The following is a 27,048-nucleotide window of genomic DNA, read 5'->3' on the forward strand; positions in this document are numbered from 1 at the left end:
GTTAGGACCAGGGTAGCTTGTGCTTGTGTAAGGCACATAGCTTCCTCATGAAGACAGAGTGGGTATGGTAGTTATTTCCAAATGGATTAGGGAGTGTACTACCTTTTTCCCTGGTGGAGACCACTGCAGCAGCCCAGTTATATTCAGAATCTACTCTAAAAGTGTGGCCAAACCAAAGTGTTTCAAAATCACAGGATTTTAGGTAAGCGTGGGCTTCTTTTAAATTGATTGCTTCTTTCTGAGGTAAATATGTGGTATCTCAAATTATAATGATTAATATAATAACTGTGACCCCAGGCTTAGGGTCAGGGCCCCTTTGGGGTAGGGCCATTACAACCACATAGTGTGATAAACATGCGTGATAAACACACTTGCTTTTTTTGTTTGTTTGTTTTTTTGAGGACTGTTTGCCAATGTTGAATGGTGACTGCTGAGTGTCATGGTGTTATGAAGCTTCATTAATGAATGCTTGCAAAGCACTTACTGCTCCTCAGATGAAAAAGTGCAGCAATGTGTAATGTGTGAAGGGTTGTTGAATTATAGAGCTTTATTGTCAAGGCATCATCTTTCATTCTTGGGACTGGCGTTGTGTGAGTGCCAAGAAAAGTAATAAGTAATCTACATTAGTTTCATCACTTAAAAAGTAATGGGTGATTTATTAGCATATATAGCATTAAACTGGCTACTGTAGACAAGGACCCTGATTACTACTACTTTATGACTTAAATCAGCCGTCTTTATAGTCCAGCTAGACTAGCATCAAAAATACCTGCCTGCATTCACATACCATCCCCTGAATTCAAAGAAACTGCCTTTAGGCTTGCATTTCTGATATGTGTGTTCTGCACGTATTTCTGTCCGCTGGCCTGCATCCTCCATCCGTTTCTATAGAATAGCTGGGGGTTTGGTTGTTCTGGTTTCTTTGCATTCTGTGGGTCTCACCAAGTTTGTACCCCGCTGAAACGAGTGCCGCAGCTATGGCATGCAAAACATAATGAGAGAGAGCAGAAGACCACGGTGGCAGATGCTGTGGGCACACGTGTAGCGGAACAACATGTTCCACTTAATTAGATAAGATCCGCTTATTAACATCTCCATACTACAGACTGACTCAGTAAATCATAATGGCTCCTTTAGAACCATTACAGTGTATCGTGAACAAGATCCACTTATTCACATCTACATATTACCCAAAGACTTTTTTCTCCCTCCTCTGACTTGGTGCTTTCCTTTTCTCTGGTCAAACAGAAGGTGTGTGTGTGCACGCCTCTGTGTGTGTGTTAGTTATAGAGGCATCTGGTTACTATTCCTGAAGTAGGGTTCTAAAATGGGGGATAAATTACCGTTTTTCTCAAAATACAAGTAGACAGTTGGTGTGAAATTTCATAGGAAATTCATTTTTTGTGCCCTTTGAATTTTCTATGGCATTTTTGATTGGTTCAGACATTTTTAACAGGATGTCTTTGGCTCTGACCAAACTTTTTCCTCAGCAGTACCACTCTTCACAGTGGATTGACACCTCTTAACATCATTGTCTGCAAAAAACTTGAGTAGAGAAGTTGATCCTGAGGACTTCTGGTATCAAGGGTACATGTTGCTGCTGCTGCTGTTCTTTCGGGGGAGCAGGGGGGAACCTTAAATGTTTGATTTAGGGTCATTTTTAGCTATTACTGACACTTGCTGTGCACACAAGCCAGATTAATGGAGGTTGGGCACATACAGGAGTGATCGATTGATAGGATGTGGACACACTCAAGCCTCATTGATGGGCACTGAGCACATGTGAAATATTATCATTTGCAAGCTATGTTTTCTGTCACATTTTATCTGGCAGTACTGAAGAAAAGCAATGGCGCTCCCATGCAGCTGCTAACAGACAAAATGTTTTCTGCTGCCTCTGCACTTCTGTGTTTCACTGGTCTGGCACCCATCTCCTTGAACTCTTGCCTTAAACAGAAGCATTCCAAAAAACCTTGTATGAAATAATGTACAAAAATCTGTGTGATGAGGCCATTAGGACTTTTATGCATGCAACCTACCTGACGCCTTGTCCCGAAAGCAAGGCAGTGAAAGGGTAAACCATTTAACAGTGCGTACCGTTGACACTTCCATCTAAGAGCATACTCACTACCCCTTTCTCCAACTCTACTATTACTGTGTACTGCCAACTGCAACCTTCATTCTGGTCTCTCTGGACACCAGCTTTCTGTCTGCCTCAGAACTGCCTTGTGCGCACAGTCCTTCTCCAGACTGTTCCCTTCCAACCTAATCACCTACCACACCAAAGTCGCACAACAGTGGATAGTCTGGTACAGGAGGATGTGTGAAAAACCCTCAGAGCTAAAGCTGCTATGAATAGCCTGTTGTGTATGGTTGTGGCAATGGTGAAGGAAGTGTTTGTGGCTGGAGTACAGGTTGAATCTCTCTAATACGGAACTCTCTTGTCTGGCAAACTCCATATTCTGGCATGATTTTAGTTAGCTGGACAACCACTTGTCACGGATCTGTCCAAGTTTCCCTCAGTCCCGTAAAGTTTGTTTCCAGCCACCAGTCCCGGGTCTCAGTGTTCTTTGCTGTTGTTTAACTGAAATTTACCCCTAATGTCTAATAAGGGTCCAGTAAGCAGTGGAAGTGTTGGTGATGCTGCTAGACAATATTGACTTCCCATCATCCGGCAAGTTCTCTCATCCAGCATAGGTCAGGTCCCAAGGGTGCTGGACGAGAGAGGTAGAGAGGTTCAACTGTAGTAGAAGATATGTGCTGTTAATTGTCTTTACTTTTCTATTCCTTGCTTTTTCGTGGGTTTGTGTTAGGTATAACATATGGTGTGTATTGCAATCTTAACTACTTCACCGCACTTTTTGTGTGTGTTTATACGTATACACCTGTGTTTGTATATACATACCAGGTTGTGTGTATGTACAATAGACACACCAATGTTATGTTAACATCGTGGTGTCTGCCTGACTGCAGGAAAGAGTCTGGAGTTCACAAAATGAGCTTGTGGTGCCAAGGTATATCTGCGTGCCTGGTAAGAGCAGATGCCCTCTCTATTGCCTCCCTCACCCCTTCCTTCCCTCCCAACTTTGCTGCAATGCTAAAGGAGAACTGGAAAAGTGGATTATATTGTAGAGGCTGAAGTGCTCTGTGCGCAGCAGGACCTCGAGCTACACAAGGGTTCCATTCCTGGCACCCTTGTGTGACCTGGATTTCACACAAGTGGGGGTCGGGCTTTGTCCCTGGCAGAACACAGGTTCTGCAGCTGGGGAAGCAGCAGAAAGGTGAGTCCTGGGGTGAGCAGGCATTGGAGAGGGTTAAGCCTGGTGGTGGGTTGGGGCTGTGGGAGGCAGGCCGGAGGAAGGCTCAGCCTGGGGTGGGTTAGGGCTGCAGGGAGGAAAGGGGTGGAGTTGAGCCAGAGCTGTGCGTGGGGGTGGTGAGCCAGGCCATGGGGGAGTTGAATTGGGATGGGGGTGTTGAACCAGTGCCACATGGGTGGGGGCTTGAACCAGAGCTGCGTACACGGGGGGTTGAACAGGGCCGGGAGGATTGAACTGGGGCTGCATGCAGGGGCTTTGAATTGGGGGGGGGGTGTGTGAGAGAGAGAGAGAGAGAGCGAGCGAGCGAGCGTGTGCATGCACACATGAGCAAATGAGAACTGGAGCTCTGCATGAGGTGTGATAGGCTGGGGCCAGGTGCGAGTGGTGAGCCAGCAGTGGGGTTGAACCAGGGCCGGGGAAGGTGAGCTGGAGTCACACCTGAGGGGTGGTGAGCTACAGCTAGAGGTGGAGGGTGGGGAGTGAGCAGGAGCTATGCACGGCTGGGAAGGGGGGCCTGAGCCAGGGCCATACAGAGCCGGAGTGAGGGAAGGTAGAGCCACAGCGGGAGGAGGGGGCAATTAAGCACAACAGGAAATCGTGCCTTTCCAGGGTTTGCTGTAGGAATCGGGGGGGGTGGGGCGGGGAGCCACGTAAGAGAGGGGTCGCGCACTCTGAGAGCTTACTGTAATGCATTATGAGAGAGAATATTGTGTGCATTCAATCTGCCTGTATGCAGCTGTATGCAGATTTAACAATCCCACGTGATCAAGTTGATAGCTAATCATCTTCTGCTCGATGTCGTTAACCCTAAAGGTGGCAATTTTGATACATCCACCTGGCAGAAAATGATTTTTTAAGTTATTTATTGTGTCTAGGTTGTTCATGAGGCCCAAGGGAGTTCGGTGTCCCTATCCCCTAATTCATTAGGCCCAAATGAAAGTCCCAGCCTACTTGGCCAGTGAGGTCACAATGCACGATTCTTGGCTATTTCCCAGGAATTTATGCCGTAAATGAAAATACGCTTATTCTGACATTTGGACTAATTCCCAACTAAGCATGCAGACTCACATCGCAGCTAGCCTATTCTGAATCACCTCAAGAGCATCAGAAATACAAAAATTTTATTTACGCACATTGTAATTTAATTCCTCAGTGCTCTCTTTCAATGCCTACTGCAAAACCATGCTGTGCTTTGCTTCCCCTTCCAGATGCTGCATCTGTGGCTGCCTCTTGGTTGCCTAGATACCGGTGAGTTTCCTCAAGGCAATTGCTAATCAATGTGTGCTGCAGTTAGGTGATTCCTGCAGACAGCAGCCAGATCTGACATCTCATCATAGAAATCTGTAGCCAAATACTGTCTGGGAAGGAAGCTGCTAAAATACAGTAACCCTATCTCCATTTCCAAGAATCAATTTGTCTTGTGCTAATCAGACGCAAGCACTCTCGATGGATTAAATACACTGAGACACTTTTAGTAAAATTGAGGGTCAATCGTTCTGGTTCTTCTGGAGAGCAGACAAAAGAGGCATGGCTCAAAAAACAATTACATTAATAATTACATTTTGATTCTGTATGTCAAGACCCGCTTAATTTTCACATTTATCTACATTTCTTCCCCAGAATGCCATTTTGCTTTAATATGGTGTTTAACAGAGTCTGCTTTTTAAGATGTAAGCCATTAGTGGGAGCATTGTCAAAGCACAGTATTTGCAGCTTTGAAGATAGGTTGTGTCCTCTGCAAGTGTTAGCTCCTCAGTGCAAAGAGAAGGCTTTTCTTTTATCTCTGCAAAATTATGCTTTGCTATCAGAGTCAGTGAGTTCAAAACGGCAGATATATTTTCAGAGGGGCCGTGGGCACTCCAGAACTGTTGACTTCTGTGGCAGCCCAGCACTTCTTAAAGTCTGGCCATAACTACTGTATGTTGTTAGTAAGTTCTTTAAGATCCTCTGGGGCAGTGGATACTGTGTGTGTATAAGTTGTTAATTAGAGCAGAATGGACTACTCAGTACAACTTATATTTATTATGAATTTAGCCCCTTTTGGGTCATAAATTTTTCAGAAACCAATGCAAAGTTACCTTTTCATGTATCCATTCTGTATGATTATTAGCAGCATACTAGAAACAAATAATTTCCAGCCTAGGAGTTGTTTGCAAGCTCTTTGCTTTGGCTGTTTGTTTGCTGTTTGTTATCCTTGGGGTGGGTCAGGGTTGCTAAGACAGGGTAATGTTGCCTTTCTCTAATTGGCGATTGAAATAATAAATACAGAAGTAGAAAAAAACAACAAATAGTAAACTTTCAGAATTCAAACAGAAATTTCTGAATGGATGATCATCTGTACCAAGCTTTGGGAGGCTTTCAGGATTGGCAATCGTTTTCCTGATTTCGTTAGGTTGTCCATATACTCATGAGTAGCAAATGGGCGTGACTTTCCACCCAAAGAACTGCAAACCAAACAGAAGCATTTTAGTCATGAAATGAGGGATAGTTTAAATGCTATTCAACCAGCTCCATAAAAACAAACACAAATACAGTAGCCAGAGCTGCATGGGGGGTGGGGTGAGCTGGGCCTCTTGGGGGTTTGAGCTGGAGATATGCGTGGGGGGTTTGAAACGGGGCTGCACATGGCGGGGGTGGGGGGTGTTGAGCCAGGGTAGGGGGGAGCAGGATTTTGAGTTGCACTTAACTTGCATTCATGCAAGTTAAGCGCATCTTGAAATCACACATTTGGAGGATTTACTGAAGTTTAAAAGAGGAGCGATAGTGAAACTGCCAACAGGCTAACATGGAGGAGCCTCTGCAGTTTGAGCTAAGAGCCAGCTGTTTCTCAGCTAAAATTTTCTTTCTCCCTGTACATGGTCTAAATGCCACTACGTGGGACAGTGAACCACACCACTATGCGTGTGGGTTACAAAAGAACAAGAAGTAATGGGTTAGATTGCAGCAAGGGAGGTTTAGGTTAATCATTAGGAAAAGCTTTGTAACTGGCAGTGTGGTTACACGCTGGCATAAGTTGCCTGGGGAGGTTATGGAATGTCCGCCACTGGAAATATTGAAGAGCGGGTTGGATAGGCATCTGTCGGGGGTGATCTAGATGGTGCTTGGTCCTGCCGTGAGGGCAGGGGACTGGACTCGAGGACCTCTCGAAGTCCCTTCCAGTTCTAGTGTTCTGTGATTCTAATCTCTGCGGATGAGAGAAACTACTTGATATAGATTTCTCTTGTTTTTAAAACCTGTGATCAGATGTGGGAGTGCTGCATTCAGGGTTGACTTACACCCTTTCAGAAGACGGCAGTTGCAGCAGTGGTGCTGGTTTTGTTTGAAAACGAGAGAAGCTGGCAGAGACCACAAAATACTTCCCTGTCCCTCCCCAGTCAGGTGGTGCCCTCCTCCCTGATGGCACAGAGAGAACCTGTTCTTTGACAGTGCATTTCCTCTCTCTGATTCTGTACCCATGTGTCCAGAAACTCTCTGTCATTTCTTGTAATGTATTTGTGTGGAAGCAAACATACGAGCTTTAGCTACAGCATCCATTATTCAAGAGCCAAAAGCTGTCACTGGAGCAGGCCCATATATGCTCCAAAGGCCTAGTGCTCTGTGTCAGCACCTTCCAAATGAACCGAGCAGCAAAGAGAAATATACTCATTTGAATGTGCCCAACATGAGTTTTCAGCCACACGAGAAAATTTCCATTGCCTCTTGTAGTTTCCGTTTGATGTCCTGAGGCATAGGCTGTGGTATGGCATATCCACAGATTGAGATTTTTGTTCATTTTATCTTCAAGGTGCTCTGGCGAAACACAGAAGAATCAGTTCTGGATTGAATGACCATCCATTTTAAGTTGCGCCATTTAAATGTATTGCCACATTGAAATGCAAACCATAGCGACTCTGCCACCTTAGAAATTAAGGTTGTCTGTAACTCTGAAATGTTCGTTCCTTTGAACAAGACGTTACATTGTTCTTTCAAAAGTTGACAACTGAACATTAACTTAATACAGCTGTGAAACTTTACGGTGCTTTACTTTTATTTTTAGTAGTTTACATTGAATGTGATGCGGTACTGTATTTCCTTTCTTCTTTTTTGTGGGAGGAGGTCTCTGCTGCTGCCTGATTGTCTTTCCAATTCCAAAAGAGATGTGTAACTCTGATGTAATACAACACACACATTGAAACATATAACTTGAACAGAAATGTCATGAGAGAGTGAGTACTCTTACACAGAGTTCAGTTGGGATAATTGGAAGTAAGAGGGGAACTAAACATGTTTTAGGGAATTTTGATAATATTTTCACCTTGGGGAAAAAAATAAATTGTTATGAAATGTGCTATAGTACAAAAGCAAAAAATAATTTTGAAGATGTTGGCCAGTATTTTTTTAAAGTAACTAGAGATTTTAGTTGCCCAGCTTGAGATATTTTTGCCTCTGTTATTCAGCAAGGGAGCATTGATGTTCATGGTTTATATAATCACTCTCTGAATCAGTGGTTCTCAAATCTGTTTACCAGAGTGAGCCACAAAGGCAGTTGTTGGGTGTGTTACGTGGCTGTATCCAGGCCATATTTTTACCTGTGCATATGCAACCAGGTCATATTTATACCTATGGAAGCAGGCACCAGGCTCACCGATACACTCCTGGACTGGAGACACAGACAGCTGCATGGAAGGGCCAGGGTAGGGCTCTGGGCAGTACAGCCCTGCCAGAGGAGCTGCACTGCAGGACACTGATGAAGTAAGTCTGTGCTCACGAAAGCTCATGCTCAAAACTCTTATGTTAGTCTATAAGGTGCCACAGGACCCTTTGTTGCTGTTGCAGGACACTGGCTCCTGCCAGTGGCAGCTGCATTTTCTGCTTCTGTTGCCACTGCGGTTTCTGAGAGCCTGCTGCTCTGCATTTACCAGTTTATATCCATGAATATGTGCATCCACGGGGATGCACATGTATCCATGCGGGGTTCTAACGAACTGTATGGCCATGAGGTTGTCACATGGGCTGCAGTTCTGTGTTGATCTGGCCTCAGGTTGAGAACCGCTGGTCTGAGGGTGCATCTGCACTTCCTGGGAGATCCACAGGGTCAGGGTCAATCTTTCAGTGTTTGATTTTGCGCACCCAATGGGGACACAGGAAATCAAAATATCAGGGCTTGACAGTCAACCCCTGTACTCCTCATTATGGCGAAGAGTAAGGGAGGTTGATGGGAGACTTTCTCCCGTTGACCTCCCTCAGTGAGGACAGCCAGGAAAGTCAATCCTAGATAAATCAATTCCAGCTACACAATTGTGTATCTGGGATCAATTTTCAGGTCTCATATAGATCTGCCCTAAATCATTACTGGAAGAGATGAGAGAGGTAACTTCATCAGAGGCAGGGAAATTATCCTAGCCTTTTCTTGAATTCGGTGGTGGAATTTTAATAGAGAGTCCCCAAAGACTCTTCAGCCCATCTGTGTTACCTACTTACTAAGATTATCAAAATCCAGCTGCAATTACCTACCTCTATGCCCTTTGTCTAAAGCTGGGTATGTTACTTATTGGAAGATGTAAGAGTTTATAAAATCACTGAAATGAATGCTGGACAAAGTATCTGTGTTCAATGCCACACCTAAGAACTGCGCTTGTACCATCCGAGTATTTTATACACTCCTTGATCTTTGTAATATCTTGTTAGTATCCTTGTAAAATGCACAGAGCTTAACAAAGAAATAACCCAGTAATATTGTACCTCTGGAAAAGTGCAAAATAGAGTCAGACAGATTATCTGTCTTCCTACCTCTTTTATGTTCCTCCTCCTTTCTCTCTTAAATTCCTCCTCCTCTTTCATACAGCTTGTAGAATGTAAACATGATTTCTCTAGCAGAGTCTGCACCTGCTGTAAGATTCACCATCCCCATTAGGGGCTCTTTCGAGAGGAAGTCATTTCCTTCTCCTTATAAATTATGCATCTCTGTGCATTTAAGTTTCCAAAGAGAAGAATAAAACAGAAAGGTGTTTCTGAACATTGTTGTTCTCTCTGGAGTTGGCTCCTTAATCCTTTATAGAGACTTGAATGAAGCTTACCTCGAATGAATCTCTGTGAATTGGTGTTGTAGAATTTCTACACCTCTAAATGCTTGGAGAAGGGAGTCTTCCTGTTTTCTGGAAATGGTGAATTTTGAATCTTAAGACGGCAGTCCGATGGGTAAGATCTTTGCTCAGGGGAAAGCCAAGAAAGCAAACTGGGACTTGCTTAGAGCAGAAGCCAGCTTTTCTCTCCTCCTTCAGGAACGCTGCTAGACTCTTTCTCATACCTATTGCCCCAATCTACTCCATGACCTTCAGAGGGTCCACAGATGGTTGCTTGGTTTTTCACTCTCCTTCCTGCACACAACCCCTCAGACTATTGGGGTGTGTTTCGTCTCTTAATTTATCCCGAAAGCCAATGGAAATACAGCTTTAGGGATGAACTAGAGTAGAAGTTTGAGAGAAGATTAATTCAACCACTCAAATGCCAGCTCAGATAAATGTTATGTTTTATAAATTAAAATTCATACTGTATGTTGTTTGCGTATCAAGGTCTTGTTAATTATATCTGTGCATTACTTGTGCTGTTCCAAAACTAGGGATTACTGCATTATAGCGCTGAATATAGTAGTTTTGTCTGCATGTATGTACAACTCATATATGAATTTTAAATATGTGCAAAGCATTGTGCAATTGGCAACTATATGTATTTGCTTTGCAATATATATATGGAATATATGATGGTTTGGTGTGGTATATAGCTTTTGTGTATACTTAGTTGGGGTGTTTTATCAGCAAGAGCTGGATTCTGATGAAACTTTTATGCCAAATCATTATTTCCTTATATGTAATCTAGCTGTCTGTATGTATAATCTAATCAAATTTATCTGTGTGCTTTCAGAGTAGAATATTGAAAAGAATTATGGCTGATCTAAGCAAAGTTTATAGGGTTTATGTCTGCTTACATAAACATGGATATTTATATTGAGGGTGAACTGTTAAAAATATGTTTTTGAAACTGTTTTGGTATCCCTTAAAATAAAAGGCTCTATTTAAATGGACAATATTTTAAGTCCATTTCTATGGCCAAAAGCTGAAATGAAAGATGTAATTGTGGAAATTCACATGGCTAATGAAGATTTTAAATATAGTCTTGTTTGCTCATCTCAAACAATGTAAACTGTATTCTGAATATTATACGTTTTCTTAGCATATGTTTTTGGGATGGGATCGCCTGCCTGCCTGCTGTGTGTGTGCAGCACAACGGGCTCCAAAGGACAGGGCTTCATAAATGCTACCGCAAAGTGACGTAGGATGGAAATGCTCAAATGTTTCATTGTGCAGACACTGGCTGTAATGAATCTGTACATCATGTGAATCTGGGATTTCACTGAAAGGATCAGAATTCCCCCAGGAGTTGCATGTGGATTATAACCAAGGCAAGGGTGATATTTGCCCCCTAAAAGTCTTGCTTTACAGGTTTGACTAGTTCACTTGTATTGAACTGCCCCAAGCAGTTGAAATTCCTCTTTGAAGAAAGCAGCTGCCACTTGGTGTTTTCCTCTGACAAACTTTTCCTTCGGAGAGCAATTACTTTTTCAAAAACGCAACAGCCGCCCAAAAGAACTTTTCTGTTATAAAGCAACCCCCCCCCCCCCCCCATCCCCAGCTTTTCATCGCTTATGCAGTGATAACAGTAATGAATTTTTTATTTTCTGCAGGGCTCACTCTAAATCTGACAAAGCATTGTGTCGGTACGTATGTATAAAAAGGCCACTAATTGAAATTCAAATGTAACGAGATGAAGTTTTTGCTATTCACCACTGCTGCCTTTGTTTTAGTCCTCATACGCTCAGTGCACCTAAACAATGCCACCCTTGCTTCTACTTTTAAATTCAACATGAATAAATTAAAAGGAAAGAAATCTTTCTAGTCCATTCCAGAAGTGAAATACAGTTTGCAACAAGAACCTTTTTTCCCTCTTTTGTGGGCGAAAAAGAGGTTTTGATGGAATGAGAACAATAATAATAAAATCTTCCTGCTTACAATCGTGAACATGCAAATGTGCTTCTATTGCCTAGGTAACTATTATGGAACACCCAAGCCTCCCAGCCAACCCATCAGTGGGAAAGTGATTACCACTGATGCTTTGCAAAACCTTCAATCCAACTCCACGCAGTCGACTCCAAAACGAACCAAGTCTTATAATGATATGCAAAATGCGGGCATAGTGCACACGGAGAATGAGGATGAAGATGATGTCCCTGAAATGAACAGTAGCTTTACAGGTAAAACAAAAAATATTCTTGTCCATATTACAGGATGTGTTGAATTGTTTACTGTCTCCATAGGAGCCCTGCAAAGCTGCAGCTTTGGATTGAAACACATTGTAATTTGGGTTAGAAATATGCCTACTAGCAACAACACATTTTGCCTAATGCACAGAATAGTTTTAAAATAATACAGTTTAACCCAGATGTGTATCTGTTTTCCATACAAAATTATATAACCCTTGATTCTGTTTTTCTCCCTTAATCTATCACTATACTCTACAGCTCAATTTCTGAATGAATGAGCCTCATGATTAGTAAAAAGTATGACTTTGCTGGAACGTGCCTTATGATTAACACAGAATATTTCTTCATTAATAGTTAAAAGTAGAATTATGCTGTGGACTGTATGAAGGCCACATGAAATGAAGATAAATTAGAGAATTCTAAGAATATTCATTGTATCTTTGCCTTTTTTGGTATGTTAATCATGGTTAGAATCTGATTAAATAGCACAGAAAAGAGTTTTGTATTTTCTTCAGAACTCACGTAGTGACTTTATTTTACAGCCTTCCATAATTGTAGATTCCTCTAAAATGGGAAATGGCTGGGATTTCGGAGTAAATATTTCTGGCTGTGCAGAGTAATAGAGAATTTCTCTATTATAGCACAGGATGGTGTACGTTTGTCATTTGAGGCACATACATGTTCTTTTAAGTTGTGACCATTGAGTTCAGTGGTCTAGATGACTCTATCAATTCCAGACTAGATGGAACCCACCTGACCAAAGTCTATCTTCAGAATAATTGGACAGCACCTAGTGGAAACTAAAAGAAATTATTATTCATCCATATAAACATCATGTGAATTATTTTGCTATTTGAGAGGTTGAAGCAGTTTCATAAAAAAAAAGGTCTCATTTGTATTGGAGAAAGTGTAAACTTCTGAACCTTTCCCTGTGAACACTTGAAAGCATCGCTGTTGCAAACAGTTTTAATGAAAATCTGAAGCTCTCGTCTTCCTGAAGTGGTTTGAACAATGTGTAGGCATCTGTTGTGTTACAAACTCAATTTGTATAGGTCCATACTTGCACCTGTGACTTTTCCTTCTGCTCTTTGTACTTGGTTTTCAGCCAGGCTGTAAAAAAAATCAAGGAAGTATTCATTACCACCGACATTTCTACCTACTATAACCAGGGCTCTTTGGAGCAAGTTGGTCACATTTGAAACAAATTGTGCTCTTGTCACTTTCTCTCTACTTTTTCCCCCCCTTAATTGCTGGCCATATATTTCTTTCCTAATGAGGGGCTTCTGGTAGAGTTTACTCCTTGTTCTGTTCTCTGTGGTCCATCCCCCAGTAGACTGGGGCTGCCCCACAAAGGGGTAATTAGATCTGAAAGGAAAGCAAACTCCGTGGGATTAAGCCGCGTGTTTTAGTTTCTAAAAAGCCCAATGCCTGTCAACAGGATTCAGGTGGATCTGTCTCTCTCTCTCTCTCTCATTAATCCAATCTCACGTTTCAGCCTGCAGGGGTCTTGAAGAAACATTTTTTTCACTCCCATACAATGTGTGTTTTTGTGTTTTTCCGCCTTCTTCTGTAGCATCAAAGATCACCCACAGGTGGAGGTGTGATAAAGGTTGGGGTGGACCAGTGTTCTGGGTCGACCCAGACAATCCCATGTCTGAGATGCCTGGCAGATGGCATGCTCATGTGCTAAGGGTCTAGCAGATTGCCAGATTTGGGGTCAGGAAGAAATTTTGCCCCCCACTCAGATTTTCAGAGATTTTGGTTTTGTTTTGCCTTCTTATGCACCCTGGGGTGAGGATCACCAAGAGAACTGTCAATTCTCTGCCATTGCCAGCACCCCGGTGTCTCCTGTTCTCTGCCTGGGGCATATGACAGTTTAGTCTCCTGAGAAGGGAAAAAATCTGTTAATTTAACTAAGTTGCTGAGCTCAACATATGGGTATTCAGGTGAAATTTGATGGGTTGTGAAATACAGGAGGTCAGATGACATGATTCAATGGTCTCTTCTGGCCTTAAACATCATAAAACTATGATGTTGCCCCTCTGGCCCAGAGACCAAGAGCTCTGGCAGGCTCACAGCCAGAGACTAAATGGCTTTGTCCAAATTCCACTGAGGTCCAGGAACTGGGTCAGGCCATTAACCAGGATGTAAACCATGGTCCTGTAGCTTGATAGCTGTGAACTTTCACGTAGCATCCTTATGATGTTTGTGAGGCTTTATGTCACCTCTGTGCTAGTGTAAATCCTCCCAGTGCTACAAGAAGGAGTGGAAGCAGTGACAGCGTTATTCCCATTTTCACAACCAGGAAACCGGAGGCAGAGAGAGGTAAATTGCCTCATTTCAGAGGTGGTTGACCTCCACATTGCAAACATTCCACAGCTCTGAAAATCAGGCCAGGATTGGCAAGGGGTTATGTAGCAGCTTGTAGAAAAGGCCATAAGTAGAACTCAGGAGCTCCTGGCTCACGTTCCATACCACCACCTGGTTTCTTTCCAAACTATGGGCAAGACTCAAAGTTGGTGTCAGTTGTCCAAGGTCCTGTTATTACAGTGCTGGGCTGTTGATTGCCACCATCTGAAGATCTGGCCCTATGGGCCAGATTTTTAAAGTTACTTAGATGCTTGAAGATGTTCCTGGTGAGATTTTCAAAAGCTATGCACCTAACTTTCATCGGCATTAGCACTTTGGGACCAGATTTTCAGAAGTATTCAAATTCCCTGCCATGTAGCATATTCTGTTTACCAATGCAAGATCTTTTCCATGTGTGGAAACCTGGTTGTCAGGTCTGCTGAAACATGGGCATTTGCAGATGGATGTGCCACTTTCTGTCTGAGACAGCAAGTGCTAATCACTGGAGAGATGCTTGTGACTACTCTTTGATCTTTAGTCAGCTGAGTTTTGCATTTAAAAGCTGAGCCAGCAGCCGCAGCATTACTGTAACAGATTAGAAACACAAAAGTCAACTAAGATTTTTACAGTTGCTCTTGTTTCAGAAACACAGAAGTTACCTGAGATTCTGTCAATGCTCCTGCACTTGCTTTTCGTTGTTTCCCTTTTATGAGCAACCAGACAAAGTGGCTGTTGGTATAATCAGAATTCTTGCATTGCCACACACAACAGGAGGTTTTGTGGCTGTTATCTCTCCATCCATGTTACTGGGTGGGTTTCTGAAACCAGTTTTTGCCAGTGTCCATCATGATTCACTGAAATCACTGGAGTTACACCGGGGAGAAATGCTTTCAAACCCATCCTCCACTCTGGCTCTTAGTCATTTCCGGTGCATCTGTATATGCATTGTGTTGAAATTGCCAGCTGTTATTTCCTTGTCCTTTATCTATAAGCTTCTTGGAGGAGAGGCCATGTTTTAGTGTTAGAAAAGAATATACAATGCGTGCACTAGAGCAAATGAGCAGGAACCATAGTGTTGGGGCAGACTACAACCCTGGAAGCAGAAAGCTTTATGGAGGAGTGTCCTTTATGCAGGGATTGATCTTCTGAGGTTCAATTTAGCACGTCTAGTAAGGACAGTGTAAAGCGAATGTGGAGGGCATCCTCTTCAACCGTCGGCAGTCTTGGCAGTTGCGAGGAGTAAGGGAAGTTGACGAGAGAGTTTTTCCCATCAACCTCCCACTGCGGGGATGACAGAAAAAGTTTATCTAAGGTACATCGACTCCTGCTGTGTTACTCTCCCAGCTGGAGCTCTATTTCTTAGGTCAACTGTATCCCCTAGTGTAGACCAGTCCTTAGATCTTTGCCCTTTGTGATCAAGAGCCCCAAGACAAAGGGGAAGGCCCCATGTGTTCTTTCCCCTTAGTTATCCTCCATTGAAGGGGCATGGACATGGTTTGCATGAAATATCCCCAAATCAACTGTTTAAGACCACCAAACACAGGATTAATTAAAAACAAGGAAGTCTGACCAGATTAACAAAACAAGTTATAGTCCCAATTAATTACTACTGTGTATGTTTCAGTAATATGTAGGAGCCCCAGTGATGGACCATAACCCCCTTGTGTTGGGTGCTGTACCCACACAGAACTAAAAGACCCCCAAAAGCTGACAAACTATTAAGCTTGGCATCCGACAGAGCCTCACCTGGATTACCTCAGGTTTACTTGTAGTGGACAGGAATTACAAGGCCTATTATGCAGGGGATTAGACTGGATGGTGACAGTGGTCACTTGAGGCCCAGGAACAGTTCTACACTTAAAACACAGCTTTGGCTCTGCCGCACCACTGTAACGTGTCAGAATAGATATTCTGCTGATAAGTTCCCCTGACAGCAAACTTAATCCACCTCCTCGAGAAGCAATAACTACGTTGCTGGGAAAAGCTCTCCCACTGACATAGCAATGCCTATTTTGGGGGTTCAGTCAATTATAACTACATCATTCAGAGGTGTGGATTTTTCACACCCCAGAGTGACATGATTACACCAGTTCAAGTCTGGAACATGGACCAGATCTTAGAATCTACGACACTGCTTGGGAAAAGCATTTGTTCTCTGCCATCTCCTTGGTCAACTTCTCAGCACGTGAGCCAGGTAGCTTCTCAAAGGTACATCCTCTCGTCTGATTTTTCCTTAGGGTCCTGTTGAGCCTTGGGTCTCTTTCCCAGCCCATGATGTGCCTTTAATATTCCTGGCTCCTCTTTATACCAGGCACCCTTTCTTCTCTATTGCTCCTGGGTGGAAGTTCCCTGATTTTTTTTCAAGTTTGTGTCCAGTTGGCTTGTTCCATCTTTGCTTATTACCACCCTCAGAGTTTCTTTTGAAGGTGAGTCCCGCACAGTTTGGAACCCTTCTTCCAGCTCTGCGCCTCCTTTGCAAAACTCCCTACGACTCAACATGCAGCCTCTCATCTCGTGACTTTGCAACTCCCACACCCCTTTCCAGGACCTGTTTTTGGGAAAAGCCATTTTGAGAGCTCATTAAGCTCCTTTCGAATGGGAACAGGCCATGAGTAGAGGAGTTAACTGTGAAACCAATGCACAGTTTTGTCTTTTAAAGTTATGATAGGTGTATATTCACTACAATGCCTTCCGACAAGTGTTCTGAGAATTAATGAAAGATACAAATAATCCATCATCATGAGGTCAGACTTCAGTCCTTTGTCTCCTCTGAATGAGCACAAAATCTGGAATGAAAAGCATTGACCCACCCAGGTCAAAAGACTTTCTGTATTTCATGGCAGGGATAACCATATTAATATTCCCCCTGCTCTGTGGAGGACCTGCCATAGTCTTGGGTTTTCAAGCTTTGGCAAGTTTACAGTAATGATCTGCCTGGTGGATGAGTCAGACTTTAGTTTCTTACTCTTGCTAACCTCTGCTTGAAAATATTTAAAGGCGCTAATGCTCGAAGCAGACAGTGAGAGTGTTGACCTAATCTTGATACATTTTTTTCTGGTTTAGAATGTGTTAGTTCAGCACAGTTCCTGTTCACAGAAACAGTGGGCAGGGGTCCACTGTGACTAAGAGTCTACCCAGGCAATAGTTCCTTGTTTTGGAAGATTGTCGTGGATTTCCCCCGTCTTGAGGAGCAAAGCTATCCCTTTCTTAAGCTATTTCTGCACTTAGCAGCCTATACTGGCACAGCTTCAGGGCTGCGACCATGCTGTTTAAGTGCTTCGGTGCCAGTCAGTGGTTCTCAGCCTGTTTGTGGCCTAACCCATAAACAGCTGCAGCCAGGTGACATCCTCAGGGCCAAACATGTATTATGTATGTTGTTGGTGCAGCTCACGTAGCACAAAGAACAGTGGTGGGCTTCACTTGTGACCCATGGAGCAAGTACTCTGTTTCCTGCCCTACTTCCTCCCCCCCCCCCCCCCCCGACACCCCCATGCCTCTGACTTCTCAGGGCACCAGAGTCCCACACTTCCCAAGCTTCCAGCCTCCCTCACAGCCCTTTCGGAGCACTGATTCGTGCTCCATTTCCAACCCTCCCAGTCCCTCCCAGAGCTGGCACAGCCATGAATCAGCTGGTCACAGCATTCCAGCTCTGGGATGTAGGTGGGAGGAGGGGGATGGAGCATGAATCAGGGGATTGGTGATGTTCTGAAAGTGCTGGGAGGGAATGGGGCGAGCAGGTAAATGTGCTAGAGGCATGGGGTGGAGGGGTCAGGGGCACACATTGTGGCTAGTGCTGCAGGACGAAGCCCAGTTGGCTGCTGTGGCCCAACTGAGGTGAAGGAGGGCCGCTCAAGTAGCCCAGTGACGGCGCTTGGCGACCCATCCCTAACAGCAAGAGATGAATGTGCAGCTTGCCGTGGTAAATAGGTTGAGAAGCACTGGTGTGAACATTCACTGTATCGATGGGAGGAGTCTACCGTCATGCCGGCTCACTGAGAGACAGTAAATAGGTCACCCATTGACCGAGTGCTTTAGACTTGGGGTTGTAGGTTGGCTTAACTTTATCGCTGAGAGGTGTGGAGGATTTCCACACCCCTGAGTGTGACACAGCTGGGTCTGTCTCATTTTCAAGTGTAAACCAGCCCAAAGACCCAGCAGTGTTTATATTATCTGTGAGCAAAGGCCTGATCCACACTATCGTATTATCTCAGTGCAGCTATGGCCGTTGGGGCATGAAAAAGCTTGTGCTGCCTGAAGGCCCCGGCATAGATGCTGGCATAAGAGTTCCCTTGACATAGCTAACTTAAGTCTGACCTAAACCTAAGCTTTAGGCTCAGTTAGCTCTACCACTCGGGGCTGTGAAAATGCTTGTGCCATTGTAGATGCAGCTCAGATAACAGAGCAATCCTTCCAGTGAGCTAGCTACTGTCTCTCAGGAGGGGAGGTCAGAATTACTGGAGTGAGGGCAGTCACAACCGGAGGTGTCTCCAGGAGAGTGGCATAGCTGCAGCTAGATCACAGTATTGCTTGTGTATAGCCGTAGCCTTGCTCAGTGTTTGTACACTTGCAGGGAGAACCCCTTCTGTGGCTACAGGCCCAGCCTACACTACTGGGCTGCCCTAATATAGCCATGTAACTAGGCGCTGACTCCATGGGTGTTCTAGGGCCCAAGCACCCACTGGGGAAAAACTACTGGGTGGAGAGCACCTAGCTCCCTCCTCTGCTCCCCTCTCTCATGCCTCTCACACACCGGTGGTCCTACTGGCCAGCTCCTCTGCATGCTCTTCTAGCGGTTGTTCAGGGGCAGCTTGCTACGAACAGCTGATTTGCTATGTCGGGAAGCTCTGGGAGGGTAAGGAAAGAGCAGGGGTGGGGTGAGCTTGTGGATGAGGATTTGAACGAGGGGTTGGGGAGGAGCTGGGGCAGAAGAAGCCAGGGCAGGAGCTTGTGGGGTAAGGGGTGGAGTGAAGGGCGAGGCCTGGGGTCGAGCAGAGGATTGAGCACCTCCCGGCTGGAGGGGAGGTGGGCGCCTGTTGTCTCCATATTATAATTAGGAGCAGCAATCCCATTAGTGTGGAGCAGCTCCGAAGGGTTAAGGACATGAGGAGTTGTTGCAGAGACCATCCAATGTCAGCATTTTGGAGGGTGGATTAGGTTCTGCAGGGATCCAGTAAGACCTCTGTTCTCTCCCTGCCCATGAGGGACTATAGCATTACTATGGATTTTACATGGAAGGCGCTCACGAAGCTGCACTGCATTATAAAACCCCATGACCGTGGGCAGAACAGATCATTGCAAGCTGCCCCTTAACTTCAGGATCTCATGACTCCATTATGAAACATTGAAATAAATTATTTTAATTGCTTGGTATGAAAGTGTTTCATATGAACGCACGCCAGCACGTCACTGATTTTCTCTGGCGCTTGTGCTCCAAGGTGCCTGAGGCAATGTAGAAGATCTCCTAGTCAGTTCTTCACTGAAAAGAAATCTTACTCTCTTGAGCTCCCGTCCCACAAATTCTTCTTTCTGAGTACCCTGCACCTTTTCAGAGCCCCCCTGAACTCGGTTACTTCCCAAGGCTCCATTTGCAGAATTGGGGCTCGAGAGAGGATCACTATGGGAGAAACCACTATCTGTCTCTGAAATTCTGTGCTTTAAAATGTCTAGTGAGTCTTCAGAACCCACGCCAATGCAGGGGTAGACACGAACAAATGGAGAAGGAAGAGAAAGTTTGTACAAATAATTCCATGTGATTACCAATAATCCTTTTTGTGATTCCACAGCAGATTCTGGTGACCAAGACGAGCACAATATACATAGTATAAGAGAAACAGCACCACCGCCTGTGAATAGTAGCATCACCGCCATTCCCACCACGGAACCATCTCAGAAGCTACCCCAGTACCTACCTCCCTCTGCAGAGGAAAACCTAGGTCCTCTACCTGAAAACTGGGAGATGGCCTATACCGAGAATGGAGAAGTCTATTTTATAGAGTAAAACTCCTATTTTGTTATCTGTGTTTGTGTGTGTGTGTGTGTATGTGTATGTGCATGTGTAACCTCTGCCTACAAGTGTACATATAAACCATGTGTATTTACGGTTCACAGTTGCTTTTGAGAACTGAAAGATCTTGACTAGTTGAAAAACGGTGTTGTAAGCACTCCTACTTGTGCATTTCCTGAGTGGATCCAGCAGCCGAACACTTCAGAGTTAGAGATCCAGACCATATTAGGTTCCAACAGCCCCAGGCAGCTAAAAATGTTGCTCAGTTTTCTAGTTTGCGATGAAATCACTTAAGAACCCTCTTTCAGTGCTTGCTTGTATACATCAGAATGGTGGCGGGGGGCAGGGGCAGGGAATTCCTCCAAACCCATGCTCATTCAGTAGCAGAACTAGGGAGCCAACTCAGCGCGCTGCTTTTCTCATTAAAGAGAAGGATCTAAATTGTAAGCCGATTTGCTCCAGTGGGCTTGCACAGGGTATAATTCAGAGTAGAATTTGGCAGACCGTGTTTTGAAAAGCCAGAAAGACGTAGCGCTGTGGATAATTTTTGCTTGACAGCTTTGTAGTGTCAGCTCCTTTAAGGTCGTATTAATACTGATGGTTTTTCATGCCATAAATAGTCTGTAGTTATACGGTAAAACCCTGAGTTACATGGGGGTTGCGTTCCCGCGTAACTCAAAGTTCACATCAGTCAGGGGAAGAATCCCCTCCCCCCTCCTCCGAGCCCCTGGGAGCAAAGTGCAGTAATGCCTGGTCACTTTCCAGGCCCCCGCTCAGCTGCTGGGAGCCAGGAGCAGCAGCACCTGGTCAGGTTCCCAGCTCCCCTGCTTGTGGGAGCCAGGAAGCTGACCAGGCACTGCTGCAACTGGCTCCCGGCTCCGTGGGGCTGAGGGGCTTCCCCCAGCTGCAGGAAACCGAGGAAGCCATGCCACCCCCGGCTCCAGCCAACCACTTCCTGCAGCTGGGGAAGTGGGTGGCTGGAGCCTGGGATTTTGACATTCACGTTAGTACAATTAACGTGTATGTCAAACACGTAAAGCAGGGACTTACTGTACTTAAAGAGACATATTCATACTAGAGTAGGGGCTAAAACATGACTGTCTTGTATGAGTGATTCCTCAGTCAGAATTAGTCAGTCATCAGAAGAGTTCAAGTAGCATTTGTAGACTAAAACATGCTAAAACAATCCCTTAGTTGGCTTTAAGCATCTAGGACAAGGAATCGCAGTTTTGGTTCTGAAGGTTAAATACACTGTAGAAACTGGAATATGAGGCCCTCTATCTACAGACCAAATACAGTGCATGCAGAGACAAAGCTGGCTTTTCCTGTATAGCAGTGTTTCCCAAGTGTGGTCCACATCCCAGTACCCCGGTCCTTGGGGGAAAAAAATACCGGTCCTTAGAAAGTAAACAAATTATTGCTATGGACTATTATTATTGTGAATAAATAATAAACACTGAAAATTTATTCACTTTTCATTCTTTTTTTCATATGCATTTACATTTTTGGGTTGCAAAGAAAGGTACTGAAAAACACTGGGTCCCAACTATATAAAGTTTGGGAAACCCTGCTATATAGTACTTGGACCAGAACCTCAGCTTTGACATGTTAAGAATCCCAGCTACTTTCCCTGGGTAAGATAACCACCAAATTGACTTTGATTTAAAGAAGTTATGCTGCATTATTTGCAGGTAGAGTGACTGTGATGTCTCATGACGAGAATTTAAGCTGTTGTCATATGTTCATTGGGAAGATTATTGAGGAGGTTACACCACAGGCAGGGGCAGACTGGCACGCCCTTCAAAACGGAATCCTTTGTGCAGCTGGGGGTCATATTCACAGCGTGTTTAAGATGATGCTTGTGAGAGTGGGGTCATGCCTGTCAAGCAGCCCATGCCATTCCCAAAAATACCAGAATGGCCATTATTTGGGGAAGCAGAAGTAATACCCAGTGCTTTTTTGTTTAAGAAAAAAGGAGCCGGTATTCCACCAGCTCCCCCCATCCTCTTCCCCAGCCAGTCCCACAGCTGGGGCTGCCAAGGTGATGGTACTCAGTATTGGTGAGTACTGGCCCCAGAAAAGCACTGGTAATATCTTATTTGGACTCTAATCTGAATATAGATGTGTTCATTATACTGAACATGGTGCTCTGGCCTCAGTTGGCTCTTCATGGTGATTTTGTGCCACTACCTTCATTCTCTGACACACTTGGTGGAGGCAAGGTGATTTATTATGTGTTTAGATAGGCTTTTAATGAGCTTAAGGGTCTGACTTACCAAATGGTCTGTGAAGACTTGTTAGCTCTTTTCTGACAGAAATCAGGGAAGAAAAATATGTCTGTGTTACTAAAATCAGGTACACGTCCATGATGATCTGGATGGTGTTCAGTTTGAAGCGGAGTGCCGCAAGGCTCGGTTCTGGGGCCAGTGTTGTTCAACATCTTTAGTAATGACCTGGATGAGGGACTGGATTGTACCCTCAGCAAGTTTGAGGGTGACACCAAGCTAGGTGGAGAGGTAGATACATTGCAGGGTAGAGAGAGACTCCAGAGTGACCTGGATAAATTGGAAGATTGAGCCAAAAGAAATCTGATGTGGTTCAACAAGGAGAAGTGTAGAGTCCTGCACCTGGGGCGGAAGAATCCCAAGCATTGTTATAGGCTGGGAACCGACTGGCTCAGCAGAAGTACGAAGGAAAGGGAGCTTGAGGTTATGGTGGATTAAAGGATGGATATGAATAAACTGTGTGCCCTTGTAGCCAAGAAGGCTAACGGCACATTAGGGTGCATTAGGAGGAACATTTTGAGCAGATCTGGAGGAGCGATTGTTCCCCTGTATTCGGAACTGGTGAGGCCACATCTGGAGTATTGTGTCCAGTTTTGGGCCTCCCAGTATAAAAAAGATGTCGATGTGCTGGAGCAGGTTCAGTGGAGGACAACAAAAATGATCAAGAGGCTGGAGCACAAGACCTATGAGGATAGGCTGAGGGATTTGGGCTTGTTTAGTTTACAGAAGACAAGAGCTAGGGGTGATTTAATAGCAGCCTTCAACTTCCTGAAGGGGAGCTCTAAAGAGGAGGGTGAGCAACTGTTCTCAGTGGTGTCAGATGGCAGAATAAGGAGCAGTGGTCTGAAGTTAAAGAGGGAGGGGTGTAGGTTAGAAATTAGGAAAAACTACTTCAGCAGGAGGGTGGTGAAACATTGGAATGCGTTGCCTAGAAAGGTGGTGGATTCTCCATCCCTCGAGGTTTTTAAGTCCTTGCTTGAGAAGGTTCTGGCTGGGTTGACTTAGTGAGGGTTGATCCTGCTAGAAGTAGGGGACTGGACTAGATGACCTCTTCAGGTCCCTTCCAGCCTTATGATTCTATAACTTATTTTTGTATTTATCCTTACTGCTGTATGCATACTTGATTCTTTAATGTTGTTGCAAGTTATGCCGCAAAGCAGGGAGAAGAGAGAGGATGGATGTGATTCAGTTTATAACAATAATAACGATCTCGGTTACTGCCTGCCATTCAACTGCATTACGGTGTAACTTTAGAAAAAGAAAACAAGCCCCACCCAATGATTTTGTACTTCTCCCTGGTTTCAGCTTTAGCAGGGGTGGGGAGCAGAATATGCCCTGTCCAAACAAAACCAGAGAATGTGGCAAATAGCACAAAGCTTTTGTTCTTTCAAGTTTATCAGGCAGAAGAGGCTCAGATATTTTTTGTATGCTTAAGCTAACCAGATCTTCTGAGGCTCTCCTGTCATTGGGAATGACTGGCACGTCCTAAAAATATGGAAATATTGTACACAATCATATCCCAACCACATTCCCTATATTGGCAAAACCCCTCTGCTTTGTTACTGAAATTTTTCCTTGCTTTGCGGGAATTCCAAGTACTAGCCTGACAAATCCAACCTATGTCTAATGAGTTTGTACAGACACTGTCCAAACTGTACAAAATATTTGAATGTGTTCCTTCAGCTCTGGGAAGATTGGCTAATGAAACAGGTAAAACAAGGATTTTTTTACTATAACACCGAGCTTCAAGAAGAAGTCGGGCATAATGTCTTCTCTTGAAAGTGAGTTTACTGGTTGGCTGTTAGTCCAAAATGGAACATAGTTCTTATTATGTTATTTCTTTGTTACTAGGGTGTGTTGTGAGGCCTACTTAAAGTTTGGTAAACTTCTCTGAGAGCCTTGAATGTGGAGTGAACAGTATTGATAGGACATGAGAACTAAGAACTATTAAGCAGAACCCAAAGCTAAGCTAGATAAATTAGATTTCAGCTTTAGAAGTGGTTAGTCTTGCCAGGTTAGATAATATGCAGAAGAATGCATCAATCACGAGGACTAGTTTGACCCAAGACACAAACCCAAATGAGGAGAAAAGCATCCCCAAAAAGGGTATTTAAATGAGTTTTACACATACTTTTCATCCCCGAGACTGAATTGGCCTTTTGAGCTGGTCAAGATTTCCCTGGCAGATTTTGATAGGGTTTTTCCCTGATAATATGAACGTTTGTATTGGAAATATCTGTTCTGATTGATGTTTTCTGTCAAAACTGAATATATCTCAAAGAAAAAAAATAGATGAAAATTTTTAAAAATTATTGAAATCATTCCTGGGGCAGTAACCCATGACCAGCTCCCACTGTCCACAAGTTAATCTCCATATTGAAGTGTGATCCAAGTGGTAAATGAAAGTTTGCCACTCCCAGCTATGCTGGGCCCACAGACCCAGTGTTTTGTGCCTCAACGCATACATTTCTGATTTCCAGCGATGATTATTTTTAAAATAAAAACCAAGCAGTTTGGTAGCATCTTAAAGACTAACAAATATATTTATTAGGTAATGAGCTTTTATGAGAAGTGGGTCTTACCCAAGAAAGCTCATTAACTAATAAATGAATTTGTTGGTCTTTAAGGTGCTACAGGACTGCTTGTTTTTTGATAGGTTGTGGGCTAATACTGCTTACCCTTCTCAGACTATTTTTAAAATCCCAGCTGTTTTTTTCCTGTCAATACTGAAAGTCTCCTTACTTGCTAGTCTGTTTTGTAAAACATAAAATGGTTGTTATATGCTTCAAAAATAAAAATATACTTTCAGCTCAGCTAAATAATAGAGGGGGCGCATATTTTACTGACTGGTACTTTAGCTCAGTTTATTAACAAAGATCATATTTCCATTTCTGGTTTCCAGCCATAATACTAAAACAACGTCTTGGCTAGACCCACGGTGCCTGAACAAACAGCAGAAGCCTCTAGAAGAATGTGAAGATGATGGTAAGAGATTGCTAACAGTGAACTAGAACTTTTTGTGTGTTTGCTCTGGTTTAGGTAAATTGATTTTTTTTTCCCCCAAAAACAGTATTGTGATTGGAAAACTTCAAAGACCAGTGAGTGCTCAGTGATACCCAGGATGAAGATGAGATTATTATAAACCCACTATAAAAATGTAAGGGGAATCATCACCATTTTCTGACAATCTTGTGCCAAGTGACCACAGAAGTAGGATGCATCCATGTTTGCATGAAAGGAGTTGACTTTTCATTGTTCCTGAATCAGACCAACATTTCCAAATGCATGTGCTAGCTAGGACTCCTGTGAAGGTGCAGAGTAAATGATACTCTGCATGGCCCACTGCTTTAAGCTCTGGATCCAAAGGATGTTTTTAGTTCCTTAATTGGGTAGAAGTAAAAGGTTAATGTATCACTTCACCTTTGAGCGTTACATTCTGACAGTCTAGTTAGCACTACAATTGCTAAAAAGAAATCCTGTTTGAAATTACAGTTTATCACTGACTTTGCACCAGTGTAATTTTGCATTCCTTGAGATATTGAAAATGCAAGCAATGTCCAATTTGAAGGCACATAAATAAATCAAGCATCCCAATGTGTACCTGGAGGAGGTGGTTTCTCACTTCAGCTTGCCTTAAAAGGCATCAAAATGCAAAGTCCATCACAAAAAAATTGCAAAAATAGTAAGGGTCAGGAAAATATTTCTGAAAATATGCAGACAAATTTTGGCCCTTTAACACATATACTCACACCCACATGCCCCCTTGCCTCACTAAACAGGCATTTTAACTGGCACCATAAAACCCATGAGCATTTATGGTGTCTACATTAGTATCCTAAAGCTAATTTAGGGATTACAATCAATCACCTTGTCTCTCAAGCCGTTGGTGAGTCAGGTGCCTATGTGTTAGTGCAGGGGTGGGCAATAATTTTTGCAGGTGGGCCAACAAATTTTGGTAAGCTATCAGGGAGTAGCTCCAGGCACCTAGAAGGGATGGGGCCTCAAGCAGAGAGGGCAGGTCTGGAGGCTAGAGTGAGAGAGAGAGAGAGTGTGTGTGTGTGCGTGCGTGCGTGCGCGCGCGCTGGCTGCTGCTGGGTAGGTTTCTGAGAGATGCCATGCGCTGTTTCTTAAAGGCAGGGTAAACCAGGCCTGCTCTGTTGTTCTACATGGGGAATGGGCAATAGTGTGTGTGAGTGAGAGAGCTAGCTAACTGGCTGCTGGAGAAATCCCAGGAACAGTGCACTGCCTCTTAATATGGGCGCTCACCTTAGTCACTCACCATACTTTAGCAGCTCTGTTCTGTATGTCCGTCTCCCTGATCCCTGCTGTGCGGACGTGGGGTACAGGAGCAGGGGGATTTCAGCATCTTCTCCCCACCCTGCACAGCTAGTAGGAGGATCCTGGGAGTAGCTCGGCTGCAGCACCTACCAAGGTGGAGGTAAGGGCAGCTGAACGCACTTTGGCTGTGTTTACACTGAGCCCTAGTGCTTACAGTTTGATGCAAGTAAGCGGTCTTGAAAATTCAAAATAATACCTTATTTGCATATTTGTACTGCTAGTGTGCATATTCATGTGGCTAACTTGCATAATACAGCAGAAATTTGGTCCCGTGGATGGGGGGTTCTGCCGGCAAAACCTACCTGGCAAAACCCACCCCTAGCGACACAGCTTGAGCTGCATTGCAGTATGCACTTTAGCTGTGTGAATATGCACATTAGCTACATGAATATGGAAATGAGCAATCTTTTTCATTTTTGTGACTACTTATTTGCATGAAACTGTTGGCACTAAGACTCA

The 27,048-nt window shown here is 44.0% G+C and overlaps 1 protein-coding gene across 26 annotated transcripts in view; it reads left to right on the forward strand.

Annotated features, from left to right (window-relative positions):
- The window catches only part of MAGI1 (membrane associated guanylate kinase, WW and PDZ domain containing 1), a 488,573-nt gene that overhangs the window by 367,183 nt on the left and 94,342 nt on the right, over positions 1-27,048 (forward strand). For 24 of the 26 annotated variants that reach the window (XM_075006137.1, XM_075006140.1, XM_075006138.1 and 21 more), the window contains exons 4-6: positions 11,398-11,604; positions 19,746-19,956; positions 25,154-25,236. In XM_075006137.1, coding sequence (XP_074862238.1) covers positions 11,398-11,604; positions 19,746-19,956; positions 25,154-25,236 — 501 coding nt within the window. The remainder of the gene's footprint in view (positions 1-11,397; positions 11,605-19,745; positions 19,957-25,153; positions 25,237-27,048) is intronic. The other 2 variants (XM_075006139.1, XM_075006160.1) reach the window with 1 other exon arrangement.

This window comes from Carettochelys insculpta, chromosome 11, assembly GCF_033958435.1.
Source record: "Carettochelys insculpta isolate YL-2023 chromosome 11, ASM3395843v1, whole genome shotgun sequence".
NCBI classification, from domain to species: Eukaryota; Metazoa; Chordata; order Testudines; family Carettochelyidae; genus Carettochelys; species Carettochelys insculpta.